General features: G+C 41.5%; 1 protein-coding gene across 2 annotated transcripts in view; it reads left to right on the top strand.

The window, feature by feature from the left end:
• Positions 1 to 11197, top strand: part of brk1 (BRICK1 subunit of SCAR/WAVE actin nucleating complex) — a 23604-nt gene extending 12407 nt beyond the window's left edge. Inside the window, exons 2-3 of one of the 2 annotated variants that reach the window (XM_043707666.1) lie at positions 6910 to 6992; positions 10569 to 11197. In XM_043707666.1, the coding sequence (XP_043563601.1) occupies positions 6910 to 6992; positions 10569 to 10595 (110 nt within the window). In that variant the 3' untranslated portion in view covers positions 10596 to 11197. Of the gene's footprint in view, positions 1 to 6909; positions 6995 to 10568 lie in introns of those variants that run through there. The other variant, XM_043707667.1, reaches the window with a different exon arrangement.
• The last annotated feature ends 2040 nt before the right edge of the window (positions 11198 to 13237 follow it).

The following is a 13237-nucleotide window of genomic DNA, read 5'->3' as shown; positions in this document are numbered from 1 at the left end:
GATCAGGGGAATAGATAGAGAAGACAGTCAGAGACTTTTTCCCCGGGTACAACAGAGTGTTACAAGGGGACATAAATTTAAGGTGAAGGGTGGAAGGTATGGGGGGATGTCAGGGGTAGGTTCTTTACCCAGAGAGTGGTGGGGGCATGGTGTGCGTTGCCTGTGGGAGTGGCAGAGTCAGAATGATTGGTGACCTTTAAGCAGCAATTGGATAGGTACATGGATGGGTGCTTAAGCTAGGACAAATGTTCGGCACAACATCGTGGGCTGAAGGGCCTGTTCTGTGCTGTATTGTTCTATGTTCTATCACCGATGTGACTAGCTTCATTCCCTAGGGTTAAGTCTAACACAGCCCCATTTCCAATAGAGCTATCTACGTATTGGAACAACATCTCCTGGATGCACCCTTTAAAAATTCCATTCTGTCTGATCTTTTCACACTAAGGTGATCCCAGTTAATGTTAGGAAAGCTGAAGTCCCCTACAATGATAATTCTGTTTCTCTCATATGTCTTTCTGCGACTTGCTTACACATATGCTCCTTTATCTCCATCTGACTGTTTGGAAGCCTGCAGTATACTCTCAGCAAGGTAGTTACCCCTTTTTTTTTCTTATTTCTAAGCTCTACCTAGATGGCCTCATTTGAAGAGCCTTCTACAATGTCCTCCTTCATTATGGCAGTGATGGTTTCCTTTATCAAATAATGCAATGCTCTCACTTCTGCCCCTATCCTGCCTGAAATTCCGATACCCTGGACTGTTGAGCTGCCAGTCCTGCCCTTTCTCCAGCCACGTCTCAGCATTTGCAACCGTATCACGTTCCCGCGTGCTGACCTGTGTTCTAAGTTCGCCCACTTCACCAGTCAAGCTCCTTGCATTAAAATAGTTACAGTTTGTGTCAGTTGTCCTTAGTCTTGCTAACGTTCAGGGAGCAGAAGGTTTTCCGAGAAAGAACTGGAGAGGAAGGAAATAGGTTGAGTAAACCAACGTGAGAAGTCGATGACTTTGAAGAACCATTGGACGAAAAGTTAACTGTTTCTCCCTCCGCAGATGCTGCCATACCTGCTGAGATTTCCCAGTTTGTTTTTATTCGAAAAGTCACCCTTCCATGGTCTTGCATTGACCAAATGCCATCTTCACACAAAGAGAGGTTAACAGTGTTGGCCACGGGTGTAATTCAAACCCAATTTTAAAGCCAAACATTCCTTTATTTCAAGATAATGCCTTATTTACTTTATCCAGATATGCAGCAGAATTGGTTGGAGCAAAGGAGTCTCTGTGTCTTGTAGGTTTTGTAAATAAAGCTATACTGTTCCAAGTGTAGCATGGCTATCAATTCTGGCCTCCTTCCTGTCAAAAGGATGCTGTGAAACTTGGAAGGGTTCAGAAAAGATTTACAAGGATGTTGCCAGGGTTGGATGATTTGAGCTACAGGGAGAGACTGAACAGGCTGTGGCTGTTTTCCCTGGAGTGTCGGAGGCTGAGGGGTGACCTCATAGAGATTTGTAAAATCATGAGGGGCAGGGATAGGATAAATAGGCAAAGTCTTTTCCCTGGGGTGGGGGAGCCCAGAACTAGAGGGCATAGGTTTAGGGTGAGAGGGGAAAGATATAAAAGAGACCGAAGTGGCAACTTTTTCCACACAGAGGGTGATGCATGTATGAACTGCCAGAGGAAGTAGTGGAGGCTGGTGTAATTGCAACATTTAAAAAGCATCTAGATGGGTATATGAGCAGGAAGGGTTTAGAGGGATAAGGGCCGGGTACTGGCAAGTGGGACTAGATAAGGTTGGGATATCTGGTCGGCAGGTACAAGTTGGACTGAAGTGTCTGTTTCCGTGCTGTACTTCTCTATAATTTGCCGCAGGTAATGAATAGGTCACAGTTTGACCACTATGAGCGGTTTGGGGCACTATGTTATAGAAAGGTTATTAACATTTTAGTGTATGGACTCACTGGAAAGATACTGGTATTGATAAACGTGCTATGAGGGGAGAAGTGAGATGCTTGAATTATTTCCACTGCAGGAGAGAAGGCTGAGATGAAGCAGGAAGGTGGGATTGAGTGGATTATTCTGGGGAGAGGCAACATGGACTCACTGGGTCAAAAGGTCTCTTCCTGTGTCATAATGACTCTATGTAGAAAAAGTCCTTCCTGTTGGAAACATTGACATCCCTATAGTATTTAAATATTGGCTGCTGCAATGGAAGAAAAGACGTCTTGAATGAACTGTGGCAATATATAGCTGGTTGTTTGACCATGAGGTAGAGCAAAGCACTCTTATGAGAATATCTGTTTCCTTTTAATGAGAAGTTAACATTTCTGTGCATAGATTAATGTAAAACTTATATTTTAGTTTTAGTAAAATTCAAGAGTTGCCCTGATAAGTGCAGGAAATGTGGACTCTGAACCTGTTGGATGTATATAGGTCTACAAAAAATCTTCCTTCTCCACAATGCCCTTAGCATATGTTACAACATGGGGTAAACCCTCCTGCTTAATTTAAACCAACAACACATGCAGTGATTTGTGAAAATTCGAGTGGCCAAGAACTATTTAAAGTAAAGATTAACAACTTTTTTTTCTTAAAATATAACAAAAAATAATTAACTAACAACTAGTCCTTATTCTAATCTATCTGTTACCTTCCCTTCTGTAATACTAGTCTAATAAAACTTCCAATTAAGATTTACAAAACAACACTTCTTATCGCAAAACCAGGCAGCTTTTGGTTCTTCTGTTTTGGATCTTCCTGCATCTTATTTTCTTCTTAGGGATTTCTGCTTCACAGGTTACTGATTGAAAAAGGTACCTTTTAAGAGAGTTATTTTTCAGGTAGTCTGTTTACATGCTGGGGCTTGGCAGTTCTCCTCCCAACTGTACAATTCTCCCCCAGTCTTATACCCCAGAACATTGGATTGTGTCATTGGCTTTTAAGATTCTCAATATACTCAATTCAGACTGGGTTTGAATTTGATTTTTTTTCATGAGATAATTTAAACTGATTGGTAGAATTCGAATCTGTTTTTTTGTTGTTTCCAGGTAACCAGCTACTCCAGTTGCTGGAGCACATGTTAGATTGTGTCTTATTGAGAACACTTGGTGCTGTCACTGCTTGCTCTTAACTCTCTTAAAAGGTATAGTTCACCCACATCTTCATAACACATTGTAAAATATCATGAGGTGCTTCGCAGAACATTATCAAACCAAGTTTGTTATTAAACCACGTGAGATATTAGGACTTTTAAGGCTTGGTCAGGGACCTAAGTTGTAAGGTGCATCTCAAGGGAGGAGAAAGCTCAGGACAAGTTTAGAGGGATAAATCCTGAGCTTGGGATGTAGGCAGCTGAGCAGTGAAAACTTGGACTGAGCAGGAATCCAAAATTGGAAGAGCACTGAGACCTTGGAGGATTGGAGAAGATAGGGCAAGTATATGAACAAAATAAATTAATAAAGCTTTTGGGTAAAACTGCCATGTGCAGTAAATTCAGAAGGCTACAAAAGATCAGAAAGGATGAGAGATACGGTGAAAGATTCATTCATTAATGTATTTACTGCCTATCTACAGCAGAGTTAAAATGATGAAAAAAATATAATGTTTGTAACTTTGGCAAAAACTGAAATTGCTGGAGGCAGAAAGCTGATTATTTGGTAGACTTCTGGAAAAGGAATGTTCATCAGAGTCCAGTCTGGTTGAAGGAACTCTCAATGGGAATAGTTTTTTCCATTTCAGCTATTACTGCTTCTAATGTAGTCTTTTGGGATTCAATGCCACTACTAAATCAGAGAAATGAAGCTAGTATTCCTCCAAACAAATGCAGCTTGGCCTTTCAGATGCTTCCAATATTTAGCACTGTCTGAGTTGCTGGTTAAAGGGTTCTCAGAGCTTTGTGAAAGTTGCACTGTGAAAAAAGCAAGATGAGTAGATTATTTGATCAGGATTTTGGAATAGAGTGTTTAACGACACAAGAAATTTTTAAATGCAATGTCAACATTTGTTTCCCCATCTTCCAGCTTTGCTTTAGAAGACTGAGACTATTAATTCCTGCTGCCCACCTACACTATGCTTCTAGACCTCAGACTTGCCTGTGTTTCCCAGGGAGATGGTGTCCCCAGACACCATGTGCCCTTTGCCCAGGGGAAGCAGTTCCGTGGTGGAAATGGTGAGGCATTGAAGAGACTGTACAGCATTGTTTTGAGGCACAACATTGTGCTTTAACGTGAGGAGTTTCAAGTCTTTTTCCTCCCAGATGATTTGCAGTTTCTCGTTTGCACCCCTTTGAAAAAATCAATCTCTTTTGATTTCCTTTTGACACTTGAGTTATTTGAATTAGCACTTTAGAGGCTCATGTTGCTAGGCAGCAAGACACAAGATGCTAGAGATACATGTGATTCATCGAAGGGTTTTTTCCTCTTTATTTCTTGCTCTCTTTCCCCCGCATGCAGCAGGATTGTTGAGTATATTGAATACATCAATATCAGTACAAGTGTAAGAAAAGCCTTTTGTAAGCTAATGCATTGATGCTATGCCATTATGCTTTAAGTGTGATGATGTTAATTTGTCTTCTCAAACTATCTTCACTGTCATTCCTAGTGCTTCCACATTGCAAGTGAGCACAACACACAAATTTCATACATTGCATTTTGAAATACACTTAACTGAAATTCTAACAATGTTACTGATTACTGAATGCAAGATTTATACAATAGTGCTGCATATATTGTCTGTTTAAAAAATGCAGTCCCACACAATGCACACCCCATAAGCAGTAGGTGTTTACTTTGATCATGAGAATGAGCTGTGGTGCATTCAAATAAGTTGTGTTTCCGTAGTCACTGGCCGAGAGCTACTCTCACAGAGCATCGATGCTACTGCTTTTAGTTCCAGGTGCATTAAGTTCACAATTGGATTGGCAGCCCAAATTAAACTTGCTGGATTCTTTTGCTGTCTTCTTTTTGGTTGAGACATTTAACTGAAGTGCCATCTGTATGGTGGTTCAGTGGTTAGCACTGGTGCCTCACAGTACCAGGGTTTGATTTCAGCCTTGGGCAACTGTGTGGAGTGTGCACATTCTGTGTCTGCATGGGTTTCTGCCGGGTGCTTCGGCTTCCTCTCTCAGTCCAAAGATGTGCAGGTCTGGATGGATTGGCCATGCTAAATTACCCATGATGTCCAGGGGTGTGTAGGCTATATGGATTAGCCATGGGAAGTGCATGGTTACAGATATAAGGTAGCAGGGTGCCTCTGAGTGGGATGCTGTTTGGAGGGTCGGGGTGGATTCGATGGGCCGAATTGTCTCTTTCCCCACTGTAAGGATTCTATGATCTGTTGCTTCAGGGCAATGTTCACTGTAAGCCCTGTGACTGCACAGCAACCCGAAGTTCCTGCCCAGACCATGCACAGGCTGCGCAGTTGAACAGTATCCCCACACAACCCCCCCCCCCCCCCCCCCCCCCCCCAAAAAGATTCAATTTTGTTATAAAAACAAAATGTTGTGGACCATGTCAGAAATACGGCATATGGTTTTGGTCGCCTTACTTGAAGGACTACGTAATTCCATTGAAGGCAGTTCAGAGAAGCTGCGCTGGATTAATTCCAGAGGTGAAAGGCTTGTCTTGTGATGAGAGATTTGAACAGTTTAGGGCTTATTAGGTTAGACTAGATTCCCTACAGTGTGGAAACAGGCTCTTCGGCCCAACAAATCCACACTAACCCTCCAAAGTGACCCATCCAGACCCATTCCCCTACCCTATATTTACCTCTGACTAATGCACCTAACACTACGGGCAATTTAGCATGGCCAATTCACCTGACCTGCACATCTTTGGACTGTGGGAGGAAACTGGAGCACCCGGAGGTAACCCACGCAGACACGGGGAGAATGTGCAAACTCCACACAGACAGTCGCCCGAGGCAGGAATCAAACCCGGGTCCCTGGCGCTGTGAGGCGGCAGTCCTAACCACTGAGCTACCATGCCGCCCCCAACAATACTCAGAATTTTAGAAAAATGAGAAGAGATTTAATTGAGGTGTAGTGTTGATGTTTCCTCATGGAGTGATCTAGAGTGAGAGTTCGTAGCTTTAGGGTCAGAGGTAGCAGATTTAAAACAGAGAAGAGGAGGAATTACTTCTCTTAAAGGGTTGTGAATCTTTGGAATTCACTATCCAAGAGTATGGTGGATGTTGGGGCCATGAATAAACTTGAGGAGCTAGGCAGATTTTTAATTGGTAATGGGTTAAAGGATTGTGGGCAGAAATTAGAGTTGAGACTGAGATGAGGTCAGCCATTATTGTAAATGGCAGAGCAGGATTGAGGGGCTGACTTACCTCTGATATTCTTACGGAAACTAGAATCTGAAATAAAAATAAAATTGTTGGAGAAACTCAGGTCTGGCAGCATCTGGTTGTAAAACGCTTTTGGATCATTCTGAGGCTGTGAGAGGCATGATCTAAATGCAAGTCTCTTGAAAGAAACTGCTTGGAGTTTAGATTCCCTGCGGTGTGGAAACAGGCCCTTCAGCCCAACAAGTCCACACTGACCCTCGGAAGAGTAACCCACCCAGACTCATTTCCCTCTGACTAATGCACCTAACATTATGGGCAATTTAGCATGGCCAATTCACCTAACCTGCACACCTTTGGACTGTGGGAGGAAACCGGAGCACCCAGAGGAAACCCATGCAGACACTGGGAGAATTTGCAAACTCCACACAGTCACCCAAGGCTGGAATCGAACCTGGGTCCCTGGCGCTGAGAGGCAGCAGTGCTAACCACTATTTATTGTGGTACAAAATATAGACCACTCTCATTTAGTCTTGGAGTTAATTTGCAGCATTGTGCTGCCGGAAGGAATATTTTGTGTTACACCTTTAAATTGTGATTTTTTTTAAAAAAAATTTTCATTTGTGCAGACATGTCCTGCCGATCACGGCTAGCCACGCTGAATGAAAAACTGACAGCATTAGAGCGAAGGATCGAATACATCGAGGCAAGGGTAAGACCAACATGGCTGAGTTTCATATGTACCGAAAAAATTATTTTGAGAAAAAAATGTTTAATTCGGTGTTGTCAGATTTGAGTAGATGTTTTCTTATATTTGAGCGATTGGTTATCTACCTGTTTGTGGTCATGTAACATCCATTCAGATCAACCCATGAAGCTCATGACTGTGTTTAGCTGCTAGAGGACAATGCATGTTCATCATTTTATGGTGTAGAACTTGAGTATTTCTGGGTGGAAAAAAGTCACATTTTTGGTGAAGCTTTTCAACTTGCATTCCTTTTATTCATGTTGTATTTTCCCTAAAATTGGTATTCTTGCAAATTGTTCTGATGAGTACAAGACAAAAATATCTTTTTTTCTAGCAATATTCACTTTTATTGTCAGTTTATGAAGTATTTCATTGTGTTGCTTTTGATGTGGGCATTCAAAATAATACTGAATTATTTTTGCTTCTGTTGCAATATTCTTGATGTGGAGATGCCAGTGTTGGACTGGGGTGGACAAAGTTAAAAATCACACAACACCAGGTTATAGTCCAACGGGTTTATTTAAAAATACAAGCTTTCAGATCGCAGCTGCTTCATCAGATAGCTAGCTGACAGAGGAGCAGTGCTCCGAAAGCTTGCATTTTCAAATAAACCTGTTGGACTATAACCTGGTGTTGTGTGACTTCTGACTTTGCAATATTCATAACCTTTGGAAATGGAAATAGATCCTGTCTGGATGGGATGCGCTTTAATAGTCTGATGTAGACTAGATGGGCCAAATGGCCTTTTTCTGCATTGTAAGGATTCTATGATCTTCCAACCCCTTGAACCATTCAATGAGATTATGGCTGGCCTTTTAAGCTCAAATTCACTTGCTTAACCGATCCCCAAGTTCCTGGTTTCCTCTAAGACTCCAAAAATCAAATATTAGTCTCGAATGTGTTCTTGTCTGAGTTCTGGTCTTGGAACTCCAGTGATTCACAACCCTCTGATGTAAAAAAAAATTATCATTTCAATCTGAAATGGATGACCTCTTATCCTGAGATGATGTCCCAGACTTGCTCAAAGTCCCCAGGTTCTTAATTCACAAGCCCCTGCACAATAAACTCCAAATGTCATCTCTTTTTAAATGAACTAACAATAATGGGTCAAATTACCCCTAGTGAGGCAAGGTGACAAAATCAAAACATTCACTGCAAAAGAATTTTAAAAACAGCAATGGAAACTTGCTAACTGGTAAAGGAGACTTTCAAAGTCAATGTCATAGAGATGTACAGCACAGAAGCAGACCCTTCCATCCAACTTATCCATGCTGACCAGATATCCTAAATTAATCTAGTCCTATTTGCCAGTCCTTGGTGCATATCCCTCCAAACCCTTCCTATTCATATACCCATCCAGATGCCTTTTAAATGTTGTAATTGTACCCAGCCTCCACCACTTCCATACACGCACCATCCTTTGTGTGAAAAAGTTGCCATTTAGGTCTTTTTTATTTATATATCTTTCCACTCTTTTTTTTTTTTCCCCCCTAAACCTATGCCTTCTAGTTCTGGACTCCAGAACGGTACGGTACGGTAGCACAGTGGTTAGCACTGCTGCTTCACAGCGCCAGAGACCCGGGTTCAATTCCCGCCTCAGGCGACTGACTGTGTGGAGTTTGCACATTCTCCCCGTGTCTGCGTGGGTTTCTTCCAGGTGCTCCGGTTTCCTCCCACAATCCAAAAATGTGCAGGTTAGGTGAATTGGCCATGCTAAATTGCCCGTAGTGTTAGGTGAAGGGGTAAATGTAGGAGAATGGGTCTGGGCGGGTTACACTGGCGGGTCGGTGTGGACTTGTTGGGCCGAAGGCCCTGTTTCCACACTGTAAGTAATCTAATCTAATCTACCCTGTGGAAAAGACCTTGCCTATTCTCCCTATCCATGCCCCTCATGGTTTTATAAACCTCTATAAGGTCACCCCTCAGCCTCTGATGCTCCAGGGAAAACAGTCCCAGACTATTCAACCTCTCCCTATAGCTCAAATTCTCCAACCCTGGCAACATCTTTGTAAATCTTTTCTGAACCCTTTCAAGTTTCACAATATCCTTCCTATAGGAGACTGACCAGAATTATACACAATATTCCAAAAGTGGCCTAACCAATTACGTACAGCCGCAACATGATCTCCCAACACTGACCAACAAAGGAAAGCATACTAAATGCCTTCTTTGTTATCATACCTACTTAAGACTCCATTTGCAAAGAAGTATGAACCTGCACTCCAAAGTCTCTTTGTTTAGCAACACTCCATAGGACCTTACCATTAAGTGTTCAAGTCCAACCCTGAGTTGCCTTTCCAAAATGCAGCACCTCATATTTATCTAAATTAAACTCCATCTGCCACTCCTGCTGTACTCTGAGGTAACCTTCTTTGCTGTCCACTACACCTCCAGTTTTGGTGTCATCTGCAAACTTACTAACTATACCTTCTATGTTCACATCCAAATCGCTTTCCTAAACTGGGAAATGCAGGGACCCAGCATTGATCCTTGTGGCACATCACTGGTCACAAGCCTTAATCTTTGAAGAATGATGATGTACCTCAGCCCTTGCAGTGCTCAATATTCATGGAATGCCTGTACAATGCCAATGGATTTTGCATTCTCCCTCTGTGTAGATACTCCAGTCTAGGTATAGGCACGGAAGAGGGGCAGACAGTAGGGCACCCCATTTCCTCTTATAACATGTTACTGGCCACGTTGTCCATGCTCATGAGGAGATCCTTCAACCTACCTATCCTTCTCTGTGTGAACTACCCATGGCTCAGCAACGTGGTACTGAAGTACAGCTAAACATTTAAAAGCAGCCCCTTTCTTTTTGAAAAAAAAGGTGCAGACTGCAAACAATAAATGAACCTGGAATACCATTTCCTCCGTGATCCCTGTGTTTCTACTCTTTTTTTTTTTCCCAGACCTTTCTTGTAATCTTTGTTAGGGCTAGTGTTATGCTGTCCCAATAGCAACCAATCACAACCCGTTTCAAAATAGACCCCAATCTCCAATAGATAGGTGGTTCATGATCACACAGCATTGCCCTTTGATGTGAAGGGCAGTGCTTGTCACTGGCCACCTGGGTGTCTTCCTGGTGGTGGAAATTGAATAAAAGATTCGTGTACCTTGTGTCTCTCACTGCGTCTCACACCTGCGCACGCACACACACCATGGATGCTGGGGAAAAAATAAGCACTACCACAGTTCGGCGGTAGTGTGGGGGTTAGAAAAGGAAAAAGATAAACAGGGACTTGCCCTTTGATGTGAAGGAAAAAAAATAAACAGCATATCACACAGCATTACCTTTTGTGAAAAAAAGAGGAGAAAAAAGAAAAAACTGATAGGTGCTTCAACTCTCTCATCCAAAACCCCTAGCTCTGAGGTAAAGACATTTAATTTTAAAGATCACTGCCAGTAAATGTTTAACATCAAGGTCACTTTTTGGTAGCCTGGAAAAGTGTTTGACACTTGACTCTGAACTTTGTAGGAATTTGTTTGTGATGTGGAATAGCTACTAATGGTGCACTCTCTGTTGGTTTGGTTCTGCAGGTGACCAAAGGAGAGACCTTGACCTAAGTTGAATGAAGATTCGGAACTGCTTGGACTTGATGTAATCATGTCAGTGATGAGCAAAACCATTATAAGTTTATCAAACTTCTGCCATCAGACCTCCGTTCCTTTCTATCAAAACTCTGATCATTTGAAGCTTTTAAAGAGAGAATATGAAATAATGTGGACTGCGATTTCTAATCTACGTTGGCTAGCTCCCACATTAGTGAAAGCAGGAGCACTGGATTAAACAGGGAATGAGTGGGGTTGGGGAAGGGAACATGGTGGGGTTGGGGGTATTGTGCCAACTGTGTTTGTAGTGATATGCATCTACACCCCCACCCCACTCACCCAAGGTTTATAGAACTCTGTTCTAAATAAAATGTAATGTAAGTGGAATGCAGTCTTTCCATTTTGTTCTTTTAAATAACACCAAACCATTTGTAAATTTCAGCCTGCTAGCTATCTAGCAATCTCTTGGCTGAGAGAGTACAGTGTTTCTTAAAGGCATTACAGATGTAACCCTTTGGGAGGGGAGGGGTGGATGAGTATCACATTTTGTGGTTTATTTTCATTGCTCCAGTGTGGTTCATTGTATGTTGGAAATAAAGATGTGGAATAAAACAGTCTTTTTCTTGTATTATTAAAGCAGTATACTGTACTTATTTTCAATTAGTTTTTTTTTGCAGGTGGGGAAAGCTGCTTAAATGCACTTTTCTCTTGATCAGCTGAATTGCAATGTCTTGTTACTGTGTGGGATTGTTTCAGGAGTGGAACTGTTCCACAGTTGTTGCTATATCTCTCAGTCAGTATATTGCTGTACCTTTCTAAGATAAACTCATTACAGTGATCTGAGGGTATAAGGTATCCAATCCCATTTTGCTTTTGGATCATTTGAGGTATGATATGCTACTGGGGAGCATCCTGCTCTGTGTAACATACTAGTTTAATGCTAGCTCAGACATTACATGCCTGAGGAACACAATATTTGTATGTAATTGTTAACTGTAATATTTGTTGGATTCTTCAGTACCATGATATCCATATTCATTTTCTTATATTACAAGGGACAACATAAGCATTGCTGCATGAGGTATCCTGCATCTTTTTGGAAGCAAAACCCATTCAAGTTGGAGCTTCTTGAAGATTGACCACACACTGGCATTCCATATGGCAGCAGGAATAATCCCTATACTTTTTAAAATGATATACACTTCATTAGAAGTCAAATTGCAATGCAAGTGTTTGCACAAAGATTAAAGCTGCTTTCACCATGTCTAGAAGTCCAAAAGTGCTTCAGAACTAACGTGTGGCTTGAAATGCTGACATTGTTAATGGTAGATGTTGTCTGAGGGATGGAAATTGGTTAGGACTTTGGAGTGAACACTTCTCTTCATGGAAATAGTGCTGAGAGATATTTTATTTGCTAATTCTGATAGCCTACAGTAAATTTCCCAGGTAACGTCCTGGATGAAAATATATCACTGGTCTTTGTAACCTATAAACCTCAAAGGACAGTGGGTCCCTCAGGCTTTGCAGCAAGTTGATGGTGTTATACTCAGATGGCAAGACTGCACTCTCTTTCTCCATACAGCTGCACAACGTGAATTTAATTGTTTCACCCACTTCCCAATATGGCCCATCGTATACTACCTCTTTATGAGACTAAACATGAAAGGATCTATCAATCTGGCTTCCTTGAAGACAATTTACGATTTTATTCCAGAAAAAACTTCATTAATGATGATGTTAAAATCGTTAAAACTTAGTTTTAATATGAATTTTTTTATTTCTTTCAGTAAATCAAAACACTCACACGAGAAGGTTCTAAATAAGGATCAGAGGATTAGAAATGTTAACTTTGCTTTCTGTCCTGACCTGCTGAGTTTCTCCAGCAATTTCTGTTTCAAAACGTATTCAGAATCTTTGTGAATCTTTGAAATGTTTGACTGGAGAGGGCTGTGGGAACAGGGCTTATGACCAAAACGTCGATTCTCCTGCTCCTTGGATGCTGCCTGACCTGCTGCGCTTTTCCAGCAACACGTTATTCAGTTCGGAACTCAATCAAAGTATGTTTAAAGTTGAGGTTGATAGATTTCTGGATACCAATGTTGTAAAGGGTTATGGGGATAGTGTAGGTAAAAGACATTGGTGTTTGATTATAATTGTATTTAAAAACAGAGCTATTCGATGGGCTGATTGGCTTAATCCTGTTCTTATTTTCTTTTACAGGATGTGCTGGTCTAGTGGAAAAGAGCTATAGAGCTTATTGTCCATTATCCCATAGTCAGGTCATTTTAAGATGCTTATTATTCATGAGAAAAATTACAAAAAGTATGAGTGCGGATTTTACAAAATTTAGTAAAATTTGTGTTATACTATGCGGTGTGGGAGGGGTTTAGAACGCTGAAGCTGCTCCACACTGGGTATAAGTAGCATTGTGGGAGGAGTCTGTTCAATAGAAAATGGAAGATAGGTAGAGTTCAAAGAGAGTTAGCAGTGTAACAGTGCAATTAGTGCCCGCTACATCTTCCATTACCATGTGTAAGAGTACTCAGTATTATTTTAATTGTATTGATTGGTTTAGTCATTTGTAGGAGAAAGTGAGGACTGCAGATGCTGGAGATCAGAATCGAAAAGTGTGCTGGAAAAGCACAGCCGGTCAGGTA

This window comes from Chiloscyllium plagiosum, chromosome 18, assembly GCF_004010195.1.
Source record: "Chiloscyllium plagiosum isolate BGI_BamShark_2017 chromosome 18, ASM401019v2, whole genome shotgun sequence".
Lineage (NCBI taxonomy): Eukaryota > Metazoa > Chordata > Chondrichthyes > Orectolobiformes > Hemiscylliidae > Chiloscyllium > Chiloscyllium plagiosum.
This window is presented reverse-complemented; position numbering and strand designations above follow the sequence as displayed.